The sequence below is a fragment of the Antechinus flavipes genome, chromosome 2 (genome assembly GCF_016432865.1).
Source record: "Antechinus flavipes isolate AdamAnt ecotype Samford, QLD, Australia chromosome 2, AdamAnt_v2, whole genome shotgun sequence".
Lineage (NCBI taxonomy): Eukaryota > Metazoa > Chordata > Mammalia > Dasyuromorphia > Dasyuridae > Antechinus > Antechinus flavipes.
The window spans coordinates 26,538,308-26,565,823 of NC_067399.1; the positions used below are offsets into that span (position 1 = coordinate 26,538,308).

Here is a 27,516-nt window from a genome sequence, read left to right on the forward strand (position 1 = left end):
GGTTGGGACAGGAGTGATGGTTTTGATCTTTCTGTTTGTAGATCTATGATCCCATGATCATATAAAGAACAGTCTTTGATACTGAATAAATTCTGTTACTTAATTTCTCCCTCAATTTTTACACCTTGATTGCTTTCCTATTTTGTTTTCTAAACTGGAAATTATTTCTGTTTTCTTAATAGACTGGAAGGAAAGAAAAAGGAGATCCTCTAAACATTGCTATTGATAAGATGACCAAGAAAACAAGAGATCTAAGGAGACAGGTACTGTTTTTCCCTTCAAGTGCATGGCAATTCCTGGTGATGCTGGGAATGTCCTTCTCTGGGGCAGCCAATACTAGTGGCACAGTATTTGGCTATTCCAAGTACTGGCTGCACAGAAGTAGAATGACATCCCTAAGTGCTTATTGATACCCAGGCTTCTAGTTGGGAGGGAAAGAAACATTGTGATGATCCTTGCTTTTTCGGGACCCCTGGGAGTTGGTCACCAAAGAGAAGGGATTATCCTTGGGTCTGACTGTTGATGATAATTCTTTTTTATTCATTGATCTATCCATTTATTTTTATTCACTTATCTATTTATCTATCCATTCACTCATGTATTTATCTATTATTTTATTTTTTATTCTTTGAAATCAACAAAATTATTGCTAACAATTCCCTGCTTCCCCTTTCCAACATTACTTAGTCTGCATCCAGGTGCCTTCATGCTTTCTCCAAATTCTCCCATATTCCAATAGATAAATCAAAGATGACACAGATATCCACCCATTTTGTTGCAGGAAGAGGGGATGCAAGGGGAAGACATGCTTTTATTGATTTAGGGAACCCTTGTTGAAGAAATTCTATTCAACAATGCTGATCGACAAATACTTAGCAACCTATAATCTCCCTGAAGGCACTAAGGATTTAAGTGTCACGATTAGGGTCAGACAGCCAGTATGTGACAGAAGGACTTGCTCTAAAGGTTCCAAATCTGAGGCTAGCTTTCACTCCATGATATTATGCTTGTATGGTGAAAATTAACTCTTAGATGCAATCTTGCTAAAATGTACCTGATGAACTAATTTTTACTAAAATAGCATTCACTGCAAAGGATTTAATGTTAGCTGTCCTAGGATATTTGCATTTTTAACAAGTTTACAACATTTTAATTCAAATGAATGTATTACCAGTATAAACGAAACTAACTTCTAAGTGGAGTCACATGTACTGGCTTAGAATTGAGCTTTGTTACTTATAAGCTGTGTCTTTGGAGAAGTCATTTTATTTTTCTTGACTTCTATTTGCTAATTTGTTAAAAAAAAATCACAATAATTAACAGGTATTTTAAAATTTAGGATTTTCTAAACACTTAAATTTTATTGTCTGATTTGATTCTTACAATAACCTTAAGAAATAGGTTTTATTATTATCATCCTCCTTTTTAAACATGAGGAAACCCACTCTGAGGGAGGTTAAATTACTTGTCAGGGTCATATGGTTAGTAAGAATCTGAGGCAGGATTTGAAATCCTGCATTCTAGACTCCAGTTTTCTATTCATTACAGTATGAGCAGCTAGGAGATAGAGCAGTAGCTCTGGAGTCAGGAAGACCTGAGTTCAGATATGTCCTTAAATACTGGCTAGCTATGTGAACCTGTGAAAGTCGCTTAATCTTGCTTGACTCAGTTTTTTCATCTGTAAAATGAACTGGAGAAGAAAATGGCAAACTACTCCAGTATCTTTGTCAAGAAAATATTAAATAGATCACAGAGAGTCAACTACTAATGAAACATGACTGAACAACAACAACAATGTACAACTTTAAAATGTCTGTCAGAGTTTATAGAATTAATTCGTATTTACAAAGCTACTCAAATTTCCTTGTAATACCCCTGTGTGTGTTATTAGTCACTTATTTCAGGGGGTAAAATCTTAGCTCAAAAATATTATGAATTTCTGATGTCATATAGTAAGTATCATAGTTAAGATTAAATTTAGGTTAACTGATTTCAAATCCAATATTCCATACAAGATATCATTGCTGACTTTAAAAGAAAGGATTTGATTAAATGATGTCTTGTATTCTACCTCTTCTATAAATCTCAAAATTTAATAGTATTGAGGTTGGGATAATTATAATTGGACATAAACATATAATTTCATGGTTGGAAACATCTATAATGATCATTAAGTAACCCTATACTTCCAAAGGAATCTCTTCTATATCATTCCTAGTAAGTATTTGCTTAGCCTCTACTTGAAGATCACCAGTGAGGGGAAACCCAAGACCTATTTTACTTTTAAGTAACTCAGTTCCTTGATGATTTTCCTGACATTAAATAAGAATCAGCCATTTTCATCTCTATTTTTGTCTCTATCCACTCCGTATCCCTGCCCCATAACTCTTACAGGCTAGAGGATTTAATCTAAAATCCATGGATTCTAAGAAGTCTGTGCATACATTTGTGAACTTGTATGGGATAAAATCAGCTTTATTTTGTTAATTTCTAACTAAAATGTAGAATTTTCTTCAGTTTTTTAAAAGCATTATTCTGAGAAGGGATTGATTAATGGCTTCACCAGAATGCAAAGAAATACATAACATACAAAAATTAAGAAGAGAGAATCAAATGTAACATCTGCTGATTCAACAAAATATCCAGGGTTCTAATAAACACACACTGCATGCAGTAACACTGAGTAACACATAAGTGCTAAAAGACAATTAGACCGCTCAAAGTAACTTTGCATGAAATTAGGAAGGGATGAGCTTAAATCCATCCTGAGATAGCTCCTAACTGTGTGATCCTGGACAAATCATTTTACCTCCATCTGCTTCTGTTTCCTCAATTATAAAGTGGGAAATATAATAGCATCTAGATCCCAGAGCTGTTGATAGGATCACATAAACATGTGCAAAGCTCCCATAACACATAGTAGTTACTTGATTAGTGCTTATTTCTTTTCTTTCTATCCCGAAATAGAGTCTTCTCTTGATGGGATCTTAAATCACTATGCAAAGTTTTATGAGGCCCCGTGTTGTACAGTTGTTTTGGGGAGGGGGTGGTGCAAAGATCAAATTAATCTATCCCTAAAATCAAGAGACATATATATATATATATATATATATATATATTATATATATATATATATATATATATATATTTAATTTAAAGAAACCAAGAATGGGATAATGAATGCAATCAGAAGTATCTGAGAAAGCCATTCTCATCATAGACTCAGTCCTTCCTGGAAATATGGCCCTGAATCCAGGAAAAGCATTATTAGCGTCCACAAACCAACTACTATTTGAGGAAGGGGATTCAGCTATATAAACCTATTATCAATTGCTTTCCTATGAGTTATTATTTTAATCCAAAAAAAAAAAAAACAACAGACCATCGAAATTCATAACAACTAGTTAACCTGTTTAACTCTTCCGACTTCTTGTAAAATGTCTCCCTCCTTAAATATCCCACATACTATATTGTCCCTACAACACTGCCATAAGAAAGGTCCCAAATAGTTCAACTCTAGTGGTTATGTTGCTTTCCAACACTATAGTGCTAAAACAATTGCAGTCTCTGTCCATGGTTCTGACAGTTTCTTTGATAAACTCTAACATACTGGGCAGATTGATTTATTTTCTAAAGAGAGAACAGGTTCTCTCTGAATGGCGCCCCAAATCATAACATTTGTAACCTATTCTGCACCTTTTTTATAGACAGCCCCAGACATTGCTTGTGGGTGGTCAAAATGACCTTTTTGAGGCCCTGCAAGATTTTTCCATCACCATAGAAATAGTACATTGTGATCGATAGATTGAATTTATTGAGAAAGGGAAGCAGGCTAAGTTATTTTATAAACATTTTCATAACCAAGTGTTTTACTGAAATAGAAAAAGAAATACATAGAATTTTGTACTCCTACTGAGTTCTGGTTAATTGAGGTGCTATTTTGCCATATTAAGGGGAAAATTACAACGATTAAAGACTGTCATTTGGGACTGATGGGCACATTTCCTGGGTAGTAAATTAAATCCAATGTGGTGAGCAATGGCAGGCCAAAATACTCTGAGGAGTATTTTATTTGGGATTTCAAAATTGATTTGCAGGAAAATAATGAACTGCCAAATGTAACTATTATTTCTAATCTTAGAATTGCATGCACAGTATGCCCTGTGTCTGAGCTATTGTCACTGCTGTGAATCTGGAATTATACCATCCTGGAAACAAAAGATTCTGGCTTTATGCTTGTCTGAGTACTGAGAGGTCCACATGGTCTAGGGATCACTTTGTGTAGACTTAGGACCTACCAGCTGTTCTTCCATTTTCATGACCAATGGCCTACCTGATGCTATTTTAGGCACTACCTCCTTTTTGTTGTTTCCATCAAAACTGGCTAACCACAGTCAATTATTTTTAATGTGTTAGTCTCATTAATTAGTAAAATTAAAATATAGGACTTTGAAATATTCTTATGGATGTCTAATATTGAAAAATTCTAATAGCAAGTCTTTTTAGTAATATTGTGCCTGTACCCACAAAAGACAGAGAAGAGCCCTGGACACAGACTCAAAAGACCTTTGTTCAAATTCTGACTCACTTATGACTTCTGTGATCTTGACCTAGTTATTTTTTTTTAATTCAATTTGCTCCTGTGTATAATGATGACATTAGGTTAATGACTTCTGTGGACCCTTTCCACTTCTAGATCTATGATCTATATCTTTATCTATGACATATGATCAAAGAATAAAAACATTCTAGTAATGAAAACCAATTTAATCAAAACTTCAGTAAATGGCAGGGCCAACAACTAGACAATAATAGCCATTGTAACAAGGACTGAATTCTGTTATTGAAGTCATATAACAGCATGAAACCTTTAGACACTAAGAAGGCCCAATTTCTGATCTTTAACTGTACTAGGATTTTGAGAAGAGGTCCTGTTTTTAAAGCGTGGGAGCCAACAAGATTTCCACATGCCTATCTTTGTTCCACCTGCCCCCTGTGTCCAATTCATTTGTCCTAGAATATTAATGAATAGAAAATACTCATAAGATGTCTTGAAAATTCTGTGTACAGAATTTTCTCTGTAGGGAGAATAGATTTAGAAATCTGCAGGTGGTAGTTCCATAAGCTAACCCTGTCTATTCTGAGATCTGGGCAATGACAGGCTACATCAATCTGGAAAATGTTTGTCCTAGATTTTTGGGGTAGCCTTTCTGTTCTAGGAAGCAGGAGTGAGCAGGTTGTGCTTGCTGGGTCCTCTGAGTGTCTGTATCTGTACCAGGGATGAAGGCATAGTATTGCTTAGAACATGATACTGATGTCTAAATCTCCATTCCAGATAATTCATGCTGCCCTATTTCTTCTCAAATTCTCCTTTGAAAAAAAAAGAAAAGAAAAAAAAAGGTACTAATCTGTTTATTCATTGTCTGTCTCAAGACACTTTTTAGAAGCCTTCCAAGGCATTTAAATAAAATATATTCAAATCCATTTCCTTACACCTTTCTCTGATGGGGCCACTTATTTTTAGAATTCATTCTAACAAATGGCTTGTTTAAGAATTAATATCTTGAGTTTTATTTTCCCTTATAAGCACATAAAATGCTTTGTGAATGTCAGTTAAAAATAATATGAAAAACAAGCAACTCCTACTTCATATCGTGGATTAGGGGATAATGCTTGTGTTCTTCTTATAGAGATGGTCTGGTGGGGTTGATGACATTTGGGACACAGGGTCAGCCCACCAACTTATAATCAAAATTAAAGAGATCAAGTTAGTATGAGAGAGCAGGCAGAAAATAGAAAGGGAGATCAGAAACAAAGGAGTTCAGAGTCAAGAAGTAGTGGGTAGAGCTGTAATCAGGTCAGGGCCACTGGAGCATTGTCCAGGATATTGACCTTCAGAGAATGCATTTTTCCCTCTGTGGAAACCCACTTCTTTGTTTGAGTGGTCCAAAGACTAGTGTCTACATTTTCCATGTGCTAGAGCTCTATTGTCTAACACCCAATGTTCCATAACCATCCTGTCCTGTGTCAGGTAAGTCTGTCTTCCCATTCCCAAACCTATTCTTTGATCTATATGTGTCTCTGGTAAATAGGTAACCCCCCTGTCAGAGTACAGATACAACAATAGTTGGATAGTCTTCTTCTGCTGGACAGTTCAATAATTCTGTCCTCTAGGATCTTCTACTATCCTGAAGTCATTGGGTACACTGTCTTTTCCCCCTTGGGCCATGTATATGAATTCTTTGTTATACTTTTAGTAATATGTTAATCCTCATGATTTTTAGAATAGATTAGGAGAAAGACACAGAGACCATCTCAGGTCACCATTATAAAAAATGACCTGACCCAACTGACACTGGATCTTCTGTCCATTCTGTTAGTTTTACCGAGGGGCCATGGCCCAACAGCCTTGTGAGATAATGAGACACATTATTATCTGATTTATTTATTCAGCTATGGGGTGCTCTTGTGGATGGAGTGCTAGGTCTGAAGTCAGAAAGACAGTTTCCTTATCTGTAAAATAATGTGAGCATAAAGCAAGGTATTTGCAAATTGCTTTGGAAATCTTAAAGCACTATACAAATGGTAGCTATTACTAGACATTTTTTGGAAAATGTTATTTTTTATTTGTTGTTAAGCACATTGCTATGTATTAGTGATGCTTCCCCTCCCCTCAAATCCCACAACTAGATTCTTAAAAACTCAGTCCTGCTCACTGTACACTAAAGCTTCTTTATATCTTTGCATTCTAAGCTGAGTATTCCTCTTAAATTTCTGCATTTCTCCAGACTATGACATGGACCATGGATTTCTCCCCACCTTATTTTCCTCAACTATAAAATGAGAGAGTTGAGCCAAATCACACTATGCCAGAATCTCTAATTAGAAGGGATTACAGAAATCATCCACAATGTCCAATCACTACCTGAAAAAAGAATCTGCTTTCAAAAATGCCCAACAAATTATCATTTTGTTATTTCCTGAAGACCCTAAGGATAAGGGAACACATACTTAAATAGTTATACTCATTAGGGAGTTTTTTTTTCTCCTTGTGTTTTGAAGTTATTCATTGGGTAGTACCGAACTGGGAGGCAGGAAGATCTGAATTCAAATCCTACTTTAGATATTTGCTTCCTGAATGATTCTGATGAAATCACTAAATTTCTATCATTTTCAATCTTCTACTCTGCAAAACTGGTCCTAAATAGTTGTTATGAGGATCAATGAGATAACATATATAAGATGCTCTGGAAAGCTTCAAGTACTATTCAAATGTTAATTATTAAATAAACAAATGAACAATTCATCCTTGGTGATCAGTATTCTAGTGATGAGATTCTCATATTTTAACTTTCTGCTCTTTGGACACAAGATGCACAGACCATCATCAGGGATTTAGCCAATGTGTACCCATTTTGATAGAAACAGACAATTTTTCGGAAACCAATTTCAGATACTTGATTGCTTATAGATAAATGAAATTCATTTTTTCATTCCTTAAGTTATTTTCCACTATATATATATCATACGATATTCATGCATCAGAAATCCCCATCTTCATCCAACCTCATATCAAAAGAACTTGTCTCATGTTTCTTTTTTATTTGTCAGACTAAGTGACAAAAACAAACAAATGAACCATTAGAGATTTTGATAGAATCTATCTTAATGTGTTTGTAGTTTTAGAGATTTGCATCTTATCAGAGATGCCTTCTGTGTCTTAATTCAAGGAAATATCTCCAAAGGTGATGTTTTCAGACATCATAACTGGACAGAAGGGCTGATGTCTGGAATATGTAAAATCCTGGTTTACTTCTCTAATCCTACCTCTCGGGTGTTTATTTTACTTAGATAGGGAACCACCTTTCAGGCGAACAGGCTTCTAATTTCAACTCTGTCACTTTTTAGCTAAATGACCATAGGCAAAATGTTTCTTCAGCCTCATTATTGGATATTTTTTGAACCTATAAGATGAAAAAGTAGTACTAGATGGTCTTGAAAATGCCTAAAAGTTGACATATTGTATTGAGATTCTCTGATTTTGTCTTATATAGACAAGCTGTTTGGAAGGTTCAGAGTAGAGATGGAGAGAATTTTTTACTCATGTGGAGATTTTGGGCCTTTGTGCTCCCCTTTGCAAAAGTCAAGCCCTTTACTCTTCCTAATTAATTAAAATTCTCTTAAAAATGCAATGTGACATGGTAGATAGAAAGTTGTTCTTGAAGTGAGGAAGGCTTGGTTCAAGTTTTACTTATGATACATTCAGGCTTTATGGATCTGGATAATTCCTTTAATCTTCCAAATGCTCTATTCTTCCTAATACTTTCTAAAAGAAAAGGTTATGATTTGAAGGAGTTTCATTTTGTAGGAATTCCCTGTATCAAGAAAATCAGAGTTCTAGTCCTAATCCTAGACTATGACTATTATTAGTTAATTTCCCTTTAGTTATTCACTGAATATGACATTCTTTCTCTCATCTCTGCACCTTTGCACAAGTGGTCCCTTATGTCTGGAATACTTCCCTTTCTCACTTCCAGCCAGTAGCAATTTTAGATTTCCTCAACACCCAGCAGGTTCCACATCATACAGGAGACCTTTCATACTCCATATTCAATATTAGCATATTATTTTATTATATAATAACAGTAGCATATTATTATGTTAGCATATTAGCATGCTCTTCCTTTGTGAAAAAGCTTTTCCTTTTTGAAAAAGTGAAATAACTGTGTATCAGAGACAGATTATACACTGACCCAGGAGTCAGGAGGACTTGAATTCAAATACAGTCTCGTTTATTAGTTATATGAATCTGGAAAAGTCACTTAAATCTGATTGCTGTAAAGAGGAAAGAAAGAAAGAAAGAAAGAAAGAAAGAAAGAAAGAAAGAAAAAGAAAGAAAGAAGAAAGAAAGAAAAAGAAAGAAAGAAAGAAAGAAAGGAAGGAAGGAAGGAAGGGAGAGAGGAAGAAAGAAAAAGAAAGGAAAAAGAGAAAGAAAAAGAAGGAAGAAATAATTACATTCACTTTATGTTTTATACATATATCTGTGTATTTATATGTATGCACATATTACAACTCTGTAGAATGTACAATTTGGGGAGCAAGGCAATTGTTAATTGAATTTATTATACCTTTAGCATGTAGTACATGCTAAAGTTTGATACATAGTATGGGATTTGATAAATGTTTGTTGGATTGACATGAGGAGTCAGGACCCTGAAGAAGTTGTATTGAAAATAGACAATCTATCTGATTGCTAGGATGCTTTAAAGAATTCATGAGCTTTTGCTGAGTCTTGGTCTTGCCAAGTTAAATATTCTCAAGAGCCATTTATCTGTTTGCCTGAATTTGTTTTTGTTGTGGAGTTCAGTCCGTTGGTCAATATCCATTTATTATGTGTCAGGCACTGTGCTAAGTACTGGGGATACAGATAGAGGGAAAAGGCAGTTCTTGACATCAAGGAGATCATAATTTAATGAAATTCAAGTGAGATATGTGTAAAGCTTAAAAATGTTATATAACTATTGATAAGGCTACTTTCTTCTTCCTCCTTTTTTCTTATCATCATCATCAGAAACATCATCATCATCATCAGAATTGGTTAAAACTAGACAATCTACCTACTTATTAGAATGTTATGCTGGCAGATTTGATTTTTACAAGTTCTACGGGCTTAAGAACCCTTTCTATTTGCCTCCCTGTATCTGGCCAACCACTTATATACACGAAAGAAACAGTTATGCAAAAAATTAAAAAGTTTTACTGTTAGATAACCTCAAAATATGGTGAGATGGGATGAGTTTCTAAATTTTACAATAGGGCATTTTGGACTCTAGCATAAAAAGCTTATTTCAATTGTGTCCCTTTTTTTCTCTTAAAATGTATTTCTTCTCGATGTTTATCACCATGACATGGGCTTTTTATGGTGCTCTAAAGTGCTCTGGAGAAAATGGAGAGTGTTTTAATACCACTGATTTACTCTTGCAGGTCCGCGGTAATTTCCTTACTGCCTAATTATAAACCTTGGTTTAATTTACTCTACACATAATGTTTACTGATGCACATATGGTACCACATTTCAGAAAACTGTACCCAGAACAGGTATTCTTGTCAGGCCCAAGCATGGAAAATTTCCTGTAAATATGGAATTTTGCCCTCAGACTAAATAGCCACTATATACCATGTTGCTAAAATTGAGTCTGAAAAAGGGAATGTAATTACTTTTAACCACAATTCAATATAAGACCATATTTTCTTATATATTGTCTTGAAGAGTTAATATTGAGTAGAGAGTTATGTGCAAGGAGGGAAACGAAGCACTTGACCTTTCATCTGCCATCCTGAAGAAAAGGAAGACGAAGGATGACAGAAAGATATTCTAGACTGATTTGTCAAAAGATCTCTTTGAAGAAAGATATTGATTCAGGAAACATGAAATCATAGAATCTTTCAGGTGAAGGAGGTATTAGGAGCCATTTATAAAAACGTGTTTCCCTCTTTCCCCTTCCTTCTCATGTCTCTTAAAACATATAAAGGCAGCAACAAATGAAAACCATACTCTCCTGTCAGTTTCCCTGGGTGACATTGCCCAAATTGGTACTTGATAAGTGTTTATAAGGGAGGTTGGTGCATTAGAAAGAATGCTAAATAAAAGGCCCAAGGACTGAGTTATAATCCTGACCATCACTTGTTATTCATATGTTCTTTGGAGCCTAGTAGACTGGATAACAACGCATATGCATATTCTATATTAGGACTTGGGAAGTGCATGAAGACATATAGAGAACTAGGAAATTAGGTGAATACACAATCATTTTCTGATGCCATAAGGGCGACAGGGAAGGCTTAGTGGGTGGAGGTGGCAATTAAACCATGTTTGGAAGGAAGGCTTAAGTATTAATGGGGAGAGATGATAGAGGGAGAGAAATCTAATCACAGAAAAAGCCATATAAAAACTTGCTGAAGTAGGTAAGTATAAGCAGGTGGTGAGTCATTTAGTTTCTCCAAAAGCAAAGAGTAGAATAGGAAAAGAAGCCTGGAAGAATTGGGTTAGAGGACCATAGCTCTGGAATAGAAAAGATAAGAAATTATCTATTCCAATACCATCACTTTTACAGATAATCATACTAAAGCACAGGAAGTGGAGTTCTTTGCTTAAGCTTTCAGTGATTATATTTGGCAGAGCTGGGGTAGGCAATGAAACCAAGCCCTGTAGTTCTCAGTTGAACACTGTTTTGATGGTACTTGTTCCCTTTAAATATTTGTGAAAGGCTGTGGGGGCCTGACTTATTCTATTTTATCCATGAAAAGGAAAGGGAGGCAGAGAGAAAAAGAGACAGGAAGAGAGAGAGAGAGAGAGAGAGAGAGAGAGAGAGAGAGAGAGAGAGAGAGAGAGACAGAGAGAGAGACAGAGAGAGAGAGACAGAGACAAAGAGAGAAACAGAGAGACAGAGAGAGAGAGAGAGAGACAGAGACAAAGAGAGAGACAGAGACAGACAGAAAGACAGAGACAAAGACAGAGACAGAGACAGAGACAGACAGAGACAGATAGTCAGAGACAGACAGAATAGAGAAACAGAGACAGAGACAGAGACATACAGACAGAATTAGAAACTACAGAGACAGCTTTAGTTTTGACATAAAGTGATATGTTTCTGTGTGTGTGTGTGTATGGATGTTATATCATTGAGAAAAGATTTGATGACAACTTACTCATATTATGAGTTAATGGTATTCTTATTGAATGGTTGCTTACATTTCAGGTCACTTATCCCCCTTTCTCTTCTTTGATTCTATGACCCGGGTTTGAATCTAACTCTGTTACTTGCCAGTTGTTGCCCTGGGCAAATTGTCACTTTTCTGGAACAGAGCTTCCCTTACATCTGTATGATCTCCTTTCCAGTTTTGAAGCCTATGATCACAGCATCTCTATATTCCCAAATGTTGCAAAAGGATCACACAATTAAGCCTGAGATTATGAATGTGGGTGACTGGCTGCATGCTATGGTTTGTCAGAAAAAGACAAATGTTTCAGGGGATATGTATTCTCATATTTTCAAGCAGTTTAATTGATCTTTTGTTCTTATATCACTTAAATGATCTAATATATGCCTTTCCTTTCCTCCTCCTAAAGGAAAATCCTCTTTATAAAATAATAAAAAAGAGAAAAAGGAAAAACAATTGAGCAGAATACCCAAGATATCATCAAAAAAGTCTAACATTACATGCAGTGTTTCACACCTTTAGAGCCCCGTTTATGAAAAAAATGAGAAAGCTTGTGTTGAATCTCAGGTGCTACTGGAATATGTACATGAGGGTGGAAATTTCAAATGAAAGCATGGAACCTGTGGCAGCTACTCAAAGGCTTTATATCCTATTGGGGAAAAATATATTTATTGTTTAGTCATCCACATGTCCAACTCTTGATGAACATCAGACCTTTCTATTTTCCTCGATTTCCCAAAGTCTATTGAAGCTCATCTTCATTGCTTTCATGATACAATCTGCTTTTTATTTTCATCTTCTGCTATCCCTTTTTTCTTTTACCTTCAGTCTTTCTCAGTATCAGTTTTTTTCCCTCTTTTTATATTATTTGGCCATTCTGTGGCCAGAGAATTAAGTTTCAGCTTTAGTATTTGATATTTCAAAGAATATATATATATTTTTTACTAACTATAACATATATCCATTCTCTCTCTCTCTCTCTCTCTCTCTCTCTCCTCTCTCTCTCTCTCTGTCTCTCTCTCATATACACATACACATTTCATGTAGTTGGATTCATTAGTTAGGATTAGAAAATAATTCTTTGTTCTTCTTGTTTTTCTCTTCCCTTCTTTCCCTTTTCCTTTATTTTCCCCCTTCTCTTCTCACTTCACCAATTAATGAAAGAAGTGATATTGGGATTTTCCTTGGGGAAATTTTTCATCAGATTATGTGTAATAGTGAATCTAATAGTAAGAGACAGATAAATGGGGCTAAACCATTTAATTCATGGCAATGACCAAGCTTGTGGAAGAATTCATTAAGACATTTTTATGAGCAGGTAGATTATCCATTTTCAATTATTAATAGTTACAAGGACACTCTCAAGGTCTCTCTGAAGAACTCTGGGATCAAATGTGAGATATGGGAAGCACTGACAGGATTGTCCCACGTGATGAACCTGTACCAAAGAAGTCACTGTGTTCTATAAGCAAGGAAAAATCACAGTAGCTCAAAAAAATCACGAGATAAGCCAATTTAGTCCTCTCCATCCTACATGTTCCTACAGACATCTTATGCTTGATCTGCAGTAGAGCCTTCCAAGCTTGTATTGCTCTGATCAGCTAAGCAATGTAATTTTGCTCCTTTTCCAAAATGAAGGATAACAACTAGGCAGCTAGTGGTGCAGTGGATGCAGAATCAAGTAGGTTTGCTTTCAGGCATGGCCTCAGACATTTACTATTGGTTTAACTTCAGTTTCTTAAAGTGCAAAATGAAGATAATAAGAACAACCATCTCACAGGGTTGATGGGAAGATCAGGTGAGATATTTGTTCAGAATTTAGCATCATGTTTTGCATATTGTAGAAACTATATAAATTCTAGCTATTATTATCATTAATGTGCATGGTATATTAAAGTTTACAAAGTACTTTATAATTGTATTTTTCAATTTAATTTAATAGCAACCATGTGATATAAGTGCTGTTATTATTCCCATTTTGCAGATGAGATGAGGCTGGAAAAACTTAAGTTCTTTCTCAGAACTGGGGAATTGGCTGAAATGGCCAGTCAGTTCAGTAAAGCAGGCGGACCAGATGTACATTGAGGTCTCAGATTAAACAGGAGTAATTTGTTCTGCGGATTTCAGTGAGAATTATAATTTCCATCTGACTCTGCATTAGCAGACTTTCTGAAATCATTTTTGCAATAAATCAGTCGACTCTTTTATTTCTTATATATTGTTCATTAGTTTCTCCTGAGAATACCGCTTTTGTCTTTATTTCTTCTCGCACACAGTGGGTACATTGATTTGATTAACAGGATTTTCCTCAAGCGTTTCAGGCCCTAATAGTCCTCTACCATGGAAGAAGAGCTTTCTCTTAGACTTAAAGAATACACATCCTTGTGTAGTCTGAACTGAACAAGGTCCAAGTTCATCTCCTGAAAACAATCTTCTCATATCTGCTGTTTCCAGCTTGTATGACCTTGAGCAAACCATTTCTCCTCTTTAGACCTGGTTTATCTCCATTTCCATCTACTTCTCCATCTCTATTTCTGTTTCTATTTTTATTTTCATTTCTATCTCTTATCTCTATTTCTATCTTTATTTTTGCCTCTTTCTCTAAATATAGTTAAATATCTAACATATATGTTACATACATAAATACATATGCATATGTATACAGCCTGAGTTTGTACAAGATAAGCCAATCATGCAATCAATAAACCTGTGTTAAATACATACTATGTGTGAGGAACTGTTCTAGGTACCAGATATGCAAAAAAAAAAAAAAAATGACCACCAGGAGCTTACATTCTGTTGGGACTGTGAGTCCTGATTCAACCATCCTGTCACCTACTAATGTCCCCACCCCTTTAAGCCCCCTGACTTACTTGCCATTACAAACAGCATGGCACAAGATGTCAACATATCCAGTTTGTATCCTAACTCTATAATTTTCTACCCTGCACCCTAATTCTGAGAATTGGATTAATCATAATATTCTGAGCCCAATGGACAAACAAAAATGACTTCAGATGTGCTCAAAAGCTATGGAAAAAGGAATATTTTTAATCAGTGTTAGATACTCCAATGCCTCACTCCTCTCCATTCCTCCCAGTCTCATGCTATATTCTCCCTGAATGATGTGACTCTACTAGAGTGGGAGAGCCACCTTCACTGGTGAATTTAATGAAGTTTACTTGATTTAAAATGTCCTATCCAATTTCCTGGTTATTTTTGTTTCTTGCAGAACAGATGACATATATAATTAAAAAAAAATCAAAATATAAGGCACTTTGAAGGGAGAAGTTCTAGCATCTGGGAGAGGGGGTGGGACCTATAAGGTAGCAGCAGAGCAAAGTTTTGAAGGAAAATGGAGATTCCAAGAGACAAAGATGAATAAAGACTGCCTTTCACGTGTGACAGCTTGTGCGATGTCCTGGAGGCTAGAAATTGTGTGGTGTATATATAAGGAACCTCAGAATACATGAACAGGAGTCATAGAGACAGCAGTAGATAGATGAATTTTCTCATTCTCTCTCATGGAAAATTCTGCTTCTCCTAAGCTGAAGCTCCATTGTAGAGAGGATCTGAAAGAGCAAGGATGAAATAGTGTCTTCAGGTGAATAAGGGTTTGCTAAGGGTCGCTAGCTCATTCACACTTGAATGAGGCAACAAATGGGTATTTTCAGGTACAGTGACAACCTAAAGTAATGAATAATGATCTGACCTTGGGGACAGAAAAACTGGGGTTCATAAACTGCTCCTGACCAAATCTGGCTACATGTGTGATCATGAGCAAGTTGTTTTACAGATGACTTGCCAGTCTACATCCATTGAGGCAATAGCCAAACACAGTTCCTTACACCAGTTAAAGCATATGAGTATTTTGTAAGTAAGCAAGAGAGAGAGAGGAGAGAGAGAGAAAGAGGAGAGGGGGGAGGGAGAAGGGGAAAGAAGGAGGAAGGGAGCAGACAGACAGAGATAGAGACAGAGAGACAGAGACAGAGACAGAGAGAAACAGACAGAGACACAAAGAGATAGAGATAGAGACAGAGAGAAACAGAAAGATACACAAAAAGACAGAAAGACAGAGAAAAGGCAGGAAGAAACAAAGAAAAAGTAAAAATAAATTACATTTGTTATTTCAAGAGAATTATCCCCAAAGTGGCCATTTATTTATTGATGTGTAGATCTCTGTGTGGGCACTGTAATCACACAAACACATCCCACCTTGTTCTTGAACTTGTGGGTGTGGAAATATCTTAATAGCTAATAACAATAGACAACATTTAGTAATGCTTTATTTTGGAGAAGAGAATGTCTCTTACATATAGATGTTATCTTATTTTATCCTCACAACTCTTTGAGATAGATGCTATTATTATCACCTATTTTATAGATGGGGATACAGAGGCAGAAAAAGGTCAAAATGACTTGCCCAGGGTTACACAGCAGAGTGTTTGAAGCAGTGTTTAAATTCAGGTTTTTCTGAATTTTAAGTCCATGTACTTGCCTCTTTCAATACTTTAGCATGGGAGTTCTTAACCAATTGTTTGCATGTATCATGGACCCCCTATGATTTTTTCATGAAGCCTCTCTTCAAAATAATGTTTAAATCAATAATAATAAATGAAATTGAATTTCAAAGTAAACCAATTTTAGTGAGATGTTGTTATAAGCATATTAGAAAGAAAATCATGGACCTCAAGTTAAGAAACTCTAGTCTGGATCTTCAATCACTCTACAGTTTATTAAATCCCTTCATAGGGACACAGCTCTTGACTTAGAAAGGATGTTAAGTATTATCTGGGCCCATGCTTTCATCTGTTTAATATGAAGAAACTGAAACCTAGAGGTTAAATGACATACTTGTCTAATGTCTCAGGTAATAACTGGCAGAGCTGTGATATGAGCTCAGTTCCCCTGACAACAGGTCAAGCAATCTATATTTAAACAATTTCCATTGCACCTCATTGCCTCACAAAATACCCTTTTAGAAGGGGTTACATATATTATTATCCCATTTTATTAATGAAGGAAATTGAGGCTCCCAAAGGAAAAGTCACTTTGACACAGCTGAACTAGCCTCAAATTAATAAAATTCTCTTTCCTCCCCCCGCCTCGGCCACTTCTCTTTCCATTTGGCTCTTTGATCTCCTTGAGCTTCCTTTGGTTTTCTTTGTTACTTTGCAGTTTCCTTTTTTTATCCAAAACAGAGCAGAAAAAGCTTCCTTTTGGAGGTTGGCTAAAGGCCTTTGCAGAGGCTGCCTTTCTTTTATGGCCTCTCCAAGGTGGCAGTTCTGAGAAGAAAAAGATGAAAGGTATTTTAGAGAAGACACTGAGGAAGCAAATACTGAACAACTTCTGAGTTGAGAACCAGGCAATAAGCAGGCCATGCTAATGACCCAAGCCTGATTCCCTCCAGTTCTCCCTCAGTCTCTTGTTAGTTTGGAAACCATTCTTTTGGATCAATCTGGCCTGGAGGCTAAGCCATCCCATCCCTACCCACCAACCATCAAAGTATCTCCTAGAAAAGTTAAAAAAAAAAAAGGTGATTGATCCATTTTACTTACACATCACCCATCAATCTACCTGAACATCTTTTGCCAAATGGACTGGACCTTTGGCAGAAAGATGGTCACCAACTTCAGTTTAGTTGTTAATAGATAGAGGGGAAATGTGTTTATTCCAAGTCTTAATTCTCTCCTCCCAAATTGTCCAAGCTTCAGGGGAGAATGTATAAATGTGATTTTCTCCTCCCTTTGCCTGCTGCTATTTACTGTGTGATAGAGACATCAGGCATTTCAGCAGCTTCCAGAAAGTCCTGATGGTCTCTCAAACACCCTCTGAGACCCTCCATTTTTGCTCAAGCGCATAGCTCCTTGCCTGACTGCAGCTTCATCAACATAAACTCAGAGACAAAGCTGAGAAAGAGGTAATATGGTGCAGGGATGAGCATGTTAGATCTACTGTGAGAGGACCTGTCTTCAAATTCTGACTTTGCTATTTGCCAGTTCTTTTTCCTTACCTGAAAAATCTGAACCATATGGCTTCGGAGGTATTTCCTGATTATAAATCTATATAAAAAAAAAGTGCAATGATAGTCCTATTGGATTGGACTGGAAGGAAAACAGCAGAGAGGATAGAACAGGAAAGGGGAATAATCAGTGCCTCTCTCGCATTATCATTTTAAGAGCTGGATGTAAAATGAATTAATCCATAAGAGCTAAAGATTATCAGTGAAAATATGGGCAATTTCATTGGTGCAAAGATGACATCCTGAATCCTTGACTGCCCCCCAAAATCCCAAAAGACCACCAGGTTTCATTCTGATTCAAGACTCCCTTGGGGGAAATTCAGCAGCTGTTCCAAATGCAAGAGTGTACATTAGTTATGGACTAAAAGGGAGGAAGGATATCATATCAAGTTGGAACTCTAAGGGGAGAAGTTAACTGAAAGTATGCAATTATACACCACTGGAGCTGGACCAAGAAACAGGGTCAAAGATTCTGTTTTTAAAAGTGGGATTGACTCTTCAACGATCAGGAATGGTCTGGAACCCTAGAGGTAACTTTATCGGAGAGCTGTATTTATTGAAAAGCATTTTCCATCAGCAGCAGTCTTCCATTCCTCACATTTGGACCATGTCTTTTTCTTTCTATTTCTTTGCAAAATAGCTTTATTCTAATAAAATAACAACAATATTAAAATTGCAAACATAGCCAAAGCATGGAGTAGGACAAGTCCTGCCTCTGATGCTTCAAGGTCTCTGCTTTCTTCTGTCAATCTCAGCAGGCTTCTTCCAGGTGATCCACTGGGCATATCAGTTCTGCTTGGCATTGATCCATTGGTTTTCAACTTGTGCCATATCTCTGATAACATCACATCTATTTTCCTGTGGGCATTCTGTTGCCTCTGCTGGATATCTCCCAGAGTTCCATAATTGTTGATCTTTTTTTTTCTCTTTTTAGAATTTTTTTGGTACATCATCTTTTTGGGACCATCTAGGTCATTTTACACCCCCTCTGCTAGGATGTAATCTCTGGAAAACCCCTCCCTCTTAATGGCAAAATGATAGTTCTTGATTCATGGCTGAGGTAATACTGAAGGAAAATTGAACAGAATCCTAGTGAACTACCCACAATTTGATATTTGTTCTTTTTACTCTCCATGTCTGAGGTTGATTCACTATTCAATATAACAGACAATTATCTTATGAGTTGTAATTCCTATTAATTCACAATTAATTCCAAAGAAATTTCAGGAATAGTATAGAGTTTGAATTATAGAGCCCACCTCACTCCCAGGAAGCTATTTGGCTTTGCAAATGTTGAATTTAAATCAGGATAAAGACTAAGCAATGGATATAAGTTCAGCAGGCCCATGTTCCTGTCATCACATTGTGTATCTTTCAGCAGCAAAACTAATCTAACAATAAAAAGAGGAAAACAATCCTTGTTGGTACTACATTTTTTACCAGAAAAAAAGACAATTTATTGTTTCCCTATATATATATTTCACCCACACAAAAATACAGCAACCTTGTGAGATAGACAATGTGAAAAACTTCACCAACCACTGTTTTCTAGATCGAAAGAAAGATGGGTGGAGAGAGGGAAGGAGGGAGGCAGGGAGAGTAAGAGAAAAGAGGAGGGGGGAGGGAAGGGGAATGAGAGGGGGAGAGAGGGAGGAAAGGGAGAGGGAAGGGGGAAAGGAAAGTGGAGGAGGGGGAGAGAGAGAGAAAGGGAGGAAGAGAGAAAGAGAGACAGACAGGAAGAGAGCGAGATGGAGAGACACACAGAGATAAACAGAGAGAGAGGCTGAGAGACACAGAGAGATAGATAGAAAGACAGACAGAGAGAGGGAGAGACAGAGACAGAGACAGAGATAGAAACACAGAGACAGAGACAGTGAGAGACAGAGAAGAATGAGAACAAAGGGAGTAGGGAAAGGCCAGAGGAGAGGAGGGAGGGAAGGAGGAAAGAAGGAAGGAGAGAGGAGGAGAGAGAGAGAGAGATAGAAACAGAGAAAGACAGACACATAGACACACAGGGAGAAATTAAATAAGTAATTTGCCTGGAATCACAACATCAGAATTGTTGATTCCAAGTAGGTGCCTAAGGTCATTTACCTTATATAATAGTACAGTCATGACATAAATTCAAGACTTTTGAGTAGGTTCATGCTTGTGATTAGAGTTTACAATGTAATTCTTTCCAGGGAAATTTGTATTTTCTCATGGAGCTTTTATGTAATCACAGAATTTCAGAATTTGAAGGGATCTCAGAGGCCATTTAGTCTAATCGATAACTGTTATCTTTCTACTGAAAATCTGTCCACTTTCCTGCTGTCTCCTCACAATGCTGTATATTTCTCTCTCTGTTTCTTTTTTTCTGTTGTTGTCTTTCTGTGTCTCTATCCATTTCTTTCTCACTTCCCTTTCACCATCTCCTTTCCTTCTTTCATATCTCTCCTTTAACCTTCTCTTTCTCTTACTCTGCCTTTTCCTCTTTTCCAATCCACTGGGCCATCTAAGACAGCCCATTTTTAGTGGTTATTTAGTAATGTTTTTATATTAAAATCTAAGTGAATGAAGTTTTGAGAGGGTGATGAGAGGGTTAATATCTGGGATATCAAACTCCCAATTCTGTTGCTCCTCAGCCACCTAATCTCAAGGTTTATTCTATTTGAAAGATGCATAATTTGTAGCTGGTGCTTCCATCTTTTGGTTTTATCAGGGCTAATGTCTTGGTAGATAGATGGTATAGCGTGTTGAATACTGGGCCCAGAGTCGGGAAGACCTGCCTTAGATGCTTATTATTTGTGTGACCCTGGGGAAGTCACTTTATCTTATTTGCCTCAGTTTCCTTGAATTCCTTATAATTCCTATAAAATGAATTATAGAAGAAAATGACTTCTCTAGATTTCTTCACCAACAAAACCACAGATGGGGTTATGGAGAGTCAGATATAATTGAAAAATGAAACAACAACAACAACTGTATCCATGCCTCTCTCATCCTTTTTTCCCCCCTTATTTCTCCCCACCTCCAAAATGTCCATTCTCCTGAAGGTTTTAATTTCCATCGTATTGATATAGTTGTCAGATATGAAAACATTTTTCCCTACAGTGTTTTCATAGTTCCTGATTCTACTTGCTGAGTTGAATGTTCAATTCTTTGTTAATGATGTAGACCCTTGATTTATTAACAATGGGTCAAATAACTTGTTTCCATCAATGTCAGCAAATCAATGGTAGATAGTTTACCACAAAATAAAAATAGCCAGGCAACTACGCTCAGAATGCTCTTTTTGGTAGAGATATTTTGGTGAATCCAGTGTTTTCTGAGAAAACAAACAAAAGATTGATTGAGTCACTTTTAGTCACAAGGAATAGGGTCTGGCTCCAACTAGGTAGGTAATCTTGAACAGATTAATTCCCATCTTAAGCTTTAGTTTCCTCTTTTGTCAAATAGGAATAAATAATATCTGAGTTTATTTGAATCTTTCAATGACTGTAAAATGTCAGTGTTATGGTGAATTATCATTCTATTATTATTTTTTATTATTTTTACTTTCAGTCAATCATTCATGAAGATTCCATTTTCATGTGAGCTACAGAATTATCTCCATGGGTAAACAGTTGGAGATAATGTCAGATACGCAGAGAAGTGAATTAGGTGGCCAATTGGATTAAGATTAAAGACTAAATTTATAACACGGAGTTTTACTTTTTTTATTTAATTATAGACTTAAGTCTATAGCAGTCTTAAAACTATTCCTTCTCAGAATAATGTTTTTAAATGAACATAATAAAATATGTAAGTTTACAAAGGAAATCTGTGATTTTGAAATACACTTATTATTTAACAAGTTCATGAACAGTCATTTAAGAACTACTGATTATAGAACCAAAGAGCTAGAGATGAGGGGTACCTTGGAGGTGATCCAATTCATTTTGTTCATTTTACAGATGAAGAAACTAACACTATATGGGCTGTGACTTGTTTAAGACTACATGGCCAATACATGTCAGGAACTTGGATTTGAAATCAGGCTATGAGATTTCAAGTTCAGCCCATGTTCCATTGCATACACTATCTCAAAACATTTATTGTGTCAACTGCACGTCAGACACTGTGACAGGCAAAAACAAAAGATGGCTCCTGTCCCAAAAGAGATGACTTTCTGTTACCCAGAAGCAATGCATATATAAATGGATAAGGCTATTTACAATGTGTACAAAAGAAAAAAAAGTAATATAAATATAAATAAGTATTTATTAAGTTAGAGCTATCTGAATGTCATGGAGCTAAGCTTTCAAGGAACAAAGAGAGACAAGTACAAAAATTGTGCCATCTTCAAGGAGTTCATGGTCATATAGGAGACAATATACAAACAATTATGTATGGATAAAATATAGACTGATGAGCAAGGGTTATGGAACCTGTGCTCCCACAAATTTGAGGGTGGTGTTAATCAAGCAAAAAAAAAAAAAGACAAATTAGGAAAAATCCATTATTCAAATAGTTAGTACTCCAAGTACTGTGCTAAGAACTGAAGATGAAAAGGAAGGGGAAAAAACAAATAAACAAACAACAACAGAATCCTATGATGGTTGGGTGCCAGTGGAGCAATACAAGGTGAGACTCGGGGACATTTAGAACAAAGGTTAGAAGTATTGTCCCCTTGGATGTTGCTACATCGATGTAAAATACAATTTACTCCATTCTAGCTATAGCGCTGACTTTGAATCTTTCTCCTCCTCCTGGCACAGTGCTCCACACAGAATGGGCACTTTGTTCCTACTTGTTGATTGAATGGATGAGTTTTCATTTGCTATCTTCTCCTCATCCTGCAACCCCACTCTCCTTCCCTTATCAAAAAAATGGAAGTAAATTAGTCTAGACCCCACTGACCTTACTCCATCTGGTAAACAGAAGAAAATCCAGCAACATCTTTCCTGCAGTTATTTACATTGACGAATAGCTTTAATTGAGTAAAATAGACTGCAAGTGCTGAGCTAATACCTTTAAATGTCTTGTCTTGTGCAATTAATATTCCCTTGTCATGCATCCACTTATGCTGTTGGAAGAAAGCTATGTATTCTTGACTCCTGTCAGACTTAACGAATGATTTTGTCAAGTCATTCCTTACAGCCTCGGTTGATTGATAGCTAAATTTGTGGCCTTATATAAGAAACAGTTAACCCATACCTCTTGGTGAAGAAGTAAAGACATTAAAATGAGGCTAATAGTCAGTTTACAAAGAAATCATCTTGCCTGTTTGCGGGAGGGATTGAAACAATATATATACTGCTCATTAGTAGGGGAAGAGACCAACAATTCCATGTGCTAAAAAAGAATGTGCATGAAACTTATAGGAAGGTTAGAGCTGGAAGGGACCTTCAGGACTTTCTAATCCAGCTCCCTCATTTGACAGATAAGTAAACTGAGACTTAATTGTTTAAACTCTCACACAGATAGCAAATGGCAAGATTCGAATAGGGAGTCACTGTTTGCTTGCCCTCCTTAGCTGAAGCAAAATTAGACTGACTTCCCAAGGGGAATTAGTTACAGATGCATTGGGAAATCACTATACATACCTGGAATGAGTAGAAACCTGGGAATGAATCCCACCTCGGAATCATACTAGCTGTTTGATTGATGTAAGGTATTTAAGTAGGATTCTGCAACTGTAAAATGGGGATAATAGTCTTCCTATAATAAGAGTTCACATTAATATAGAGCTTCACGTGTATTTTCTTATTTGAGCCTCACAATATAGCAGCCATAGACTCTATAGGTTGTTACCTAGTAAGTTTCAGAGAGATTGACATTACTGGCATTATATCATCCAGTTAGTGTCCAAGGTGTTATTTGAACCAGACTCTTCCAGATTCTAAGTCTAGTCTTTTTCAATTATATTACCCTTTCTGTCTAAATCATTCCTACAGGAGTGTTGGAGTCTTGAAATGAGATGAAATATGTGAAGTGCTTTGTAAACTTTAAAGCAAAGTAGTAATATAAGTAATATAAGATAATAATTTGTAAAAGTATAGAAATAATTCATCAAAGCTCTCTATTCACTATTGCACTATTGGTAAAGTTGTGAAATTACCAACTACTTTGGAGAGCAATTTGGAACTATGCCTAAAGGGCAGTCAAACTGGGCAAACTTTTTTAACTAAAGCTATTAATTTTTAAAACCTATACATGGATGATTTTTGACACTCACCCCTATAAAACCCTGTGTTCTAATTTTCCCTTCATTTCTCTCACCTCCTCCCTGAGTTGGTGAGTGATTTAATATATGTTTAACATATTCCACAAACATCATTCTGCACAAGAAAAATCAGATCAAAAAGAAAAAAAAATCAGACAGAAAACAAAATGCAAACAACAACAAAAAGAGTGAAGATATTATAGTGTGATCTCAGTTCCCACTGTCTTCTCTCTGAGTGCAGAGGGCACTCATCATTATAAGACCACTGGAAATGGTCTGAATCATCTCATTGTTGATGAGAGTCATGTCAATCAGAATCAATCATTGTATAATCTCCCTGTGGGCAAACTCTTTGACCCAGAAATACTACTACTAGATTTGTATCCCAAAGAGATAAAATAAAAATGGAAATTATCTATAGAAATATCAGAAATATTTATAGTAGCTCTTTTTGTGATAGCAAAGAATTTGTAATAGAAAGGAAGCCTATCAACTGGGAAATGGCTGAAGGTGATGTGGAATATGAATGTAAAGGAATATTATTCTGTTATAAGAAATGACAAGCAGGATATTTCAGAAAATGCTGGGAAGACATATAAACCAACACAAAGTGAAGTGAGCACAACCAGGAGAGTATTATATACAGTAATAGTGATACCATAAAATGATCAATTGTGAATGATTTAGCTATTTTCATGAACACAATGATTCAAAATAACTCCAAGGACTTAGGAAGAAAAAAATGTTATCCACTTCTAGAAAAAGAACTGATGGAATTAGAGATTGAAACATAATTTCTAATTTTTTATTTATGTATTGTCTTTGTTTTTTAATAATATAACTAATGTGGAAATACATGCATTCAGATGTATAATCTATATGGTTTCTCGAGGAAATGGAGGGGAGAGAGGGAGAGAATTTAAAACTCAAATAAAATTTTTACACAAAAATTGAGAAAGATTTAATGAAATAAATAAAAATGGTAAAAAATCTCACTGTTTTTCCAAATAGATAAAAAAAATAGACAAATATGGACTTAAAATTCAACACATAAATTTTAGTGGAACCAAAGCATTGTCATAAACAATCACCTAATCATAGCATCGCTCCATACAATTTTAAGAAGATATTCTAAAAAGCTTGCACTTATATAATGCTTTAAATTTTTCAGAATATTCTATCACTATCATCTCATTTAATTCTCACTATAATAACCCTGGGAAATAGATGCTGTCTGTTATGTCTACTCTTTTACAAATGAGGAAATTAAGGCAAATACAAGTTAGATGACTTAGCAAAGGTCAGGTAACTATTGAGTGTCAAACTGAGACCTTCCAGATGTTAAGTTAAGGGATTTATTCACTGTGCCACTTACCTGCTTCTAGATGCCTCCATAATAAATACTCATAATCTCTATACTGCTTGGAATGAAGAGCTTAAAAAATTACAGAGACTTAGTAGCAGAATTAATAGAACCAAGATGCTACTTGGTATCCTCTACATACTCTACAATTTTTATATTTCTTTTGTGTGTTATCTTCTCTCATTAGAATGTAAACTCTGAGGAAAGGGATTACTTTTCTTATTTTTAATTCTAGTACTTACCATCATGACTGCCTAACTAATAGTAGATACTTAATAAATGTTTCTTGAATTATATTGAAGAAGAGAATAAAACCATCTGAAAACAGAATGAGATTCTCCTCATCCTGTATGCTTCTGTAATTTTGCAAAAGAAATTATGGTGGAACCTATAGATATATATTTACATCTCATTCCTTCTCTTATAACAGGCAGTCATATTTTCTAATTGCATTTTTATTATTTTAATTTAATTTAATATTATAATTAGATTTATATATTTTAATAATTATTTTATCATGATAATTAAATAAGTTTAATATTTTGATTAACTAATACAATATTATTTAACATTTTATAATAATAATTATTAATAGAACATTATATCCTTAGTATTCACACATTTAACTTTTGTGATTTCAAGCATTCAGGTAATTTTATTAGTAACATAAATTTCACTTTCCTATTGGTAACCATGAACATCTGGAGAAAGAAACAACAAAGGAAAAAAAACCCAAACAAAACACCCTCCCCCACCAAAAAAAAGGTGTGATGTCTGCAAATTTCTGGAGCAGCTACTGTCCAAACAGACATTTCACTAGTCTTGTTCATTCTACTATCGTCTAGTAAAAAGCTCTTTGTGCATTATGAGTGTCAGAGATGATGTAGAGACCTTGCCAGTCTCTGTATCATCCAATGGTGGCAAAGAAAGTTCAAGTAACCTCTCCTTGGTTTTCAGAGAGTGGTCTAGATACAGGTTTACAGAAGTAATAATGCTTTCTGAAATCAATGTTTTTTTTTTTTTTTTTGTTTTTGAAATGTAAGCACAATGCACCACAGAATTCTAGGGAATTACTAGCAAGAAAAATGTTTTGCATGTTACCAATTTTATTTTTTGTCCTGTATTTTAATAAGTTATTTTATGTCTATTGTATTAGAAAAAATACATATCAGAATTAATGTTAGGATAAAGATCTGTCTGCAGGAAAAAAAAAATGTGTTTTCAATAATCTCTAGTTAAAGATTAAAGTTTTGGGTGTCCATAGGAACTTAATCCTTTATTTCCCAAAGATTCAATATATCAACGTTTATATATATATTTTTTACTTTTGCACCGTTTTCTAGGAATGTTACCACCATGAAAGTTGAGAAATAATTGTGTATGAAAAACAATTATATATGATGTATAGTAATTCAATTGAGGACTATTTCTTTTCAAATTCCATTGAACTAACATGAAAATGAAAATAATGATATAATAATAAGATAACAAAAATAATGAAAATGGATGATGATGATGATGATAGTAATAATTATATCAACAATACCTTCATACTTCCAATGCATTTTACATACATTATGTCATTCAGACTTCATTGTAATTAAATTTTTACTGAAGGTATTATCTTCTAAATTTTATAGTTAAGGATATTTAAACTCAGGGAAGTTAAATGACTTATCCAGAGTCACACAAGTACCAAGTATCAAAAATAAGATCTGAACCCAGATTTCTACGACTTTAAGTCCAATCCTGTATATCTTATATTATGCTCTGTTGTCAGCTAGTATTATTTACAGCCTGGGCCAATTTAGAAATGTAGACTTCATATATTCTATCCAGTTTCATTTGTGATTTTCTGTATGATAAGAATGCTGGAAACTCCCATTCCTTCCTCTGCTTGCTTGTTCTCCCCCATACCTTCCTGAGGCTTGTATTTCAAAACCAAATATGATAGATTGTAATGGTGTGTGACCTGCAGGTCTCACTTTGAAAGCCGCCTTCTATAACACGGTAGTTATGGTAGATGTGATATAAAAGATAAGGCATGAGTTGTAACCCCTATATTTTTTTGTGGTACAAATGGCTTTGAGAAATCATCTTTCATCCTTACTGTCAAAAAGCATCAACACTGCTGCTGGGCACATTGGCCTAGGGTATTCTACCTCTTTCCCCTAAGACTTTTATCTGTCCTGAACCTAGGCAGGTCATTTAAACAATTCAATA

At 35.5% G+C, this 27,516-nt stretch overlaps 1 protein-coding gene across 2 annotated transcripts in view; it reads left to right on the forward strand.

The window, feature by feature from the left end:
• CTNNA2 (catenin alpha 2) overlaps positions 1-27,516 on the forward strand; it is a 1,459,872-nt gene that overhangs the window by 1,078,078 nt on the left and 354,278 nt on the right. For both annotated transcript variants that reach the window (XM_051974336.1, XM_051974337.1), the window contains exon 8: positions 183-263. In XM_051974336.1, the coding sequence (XP_051830296.1) occupies positions 183-263 (81 nt within the window). The remainder of the gene's footprint in view (positions 1-182; positions 264-27,516) is intronic.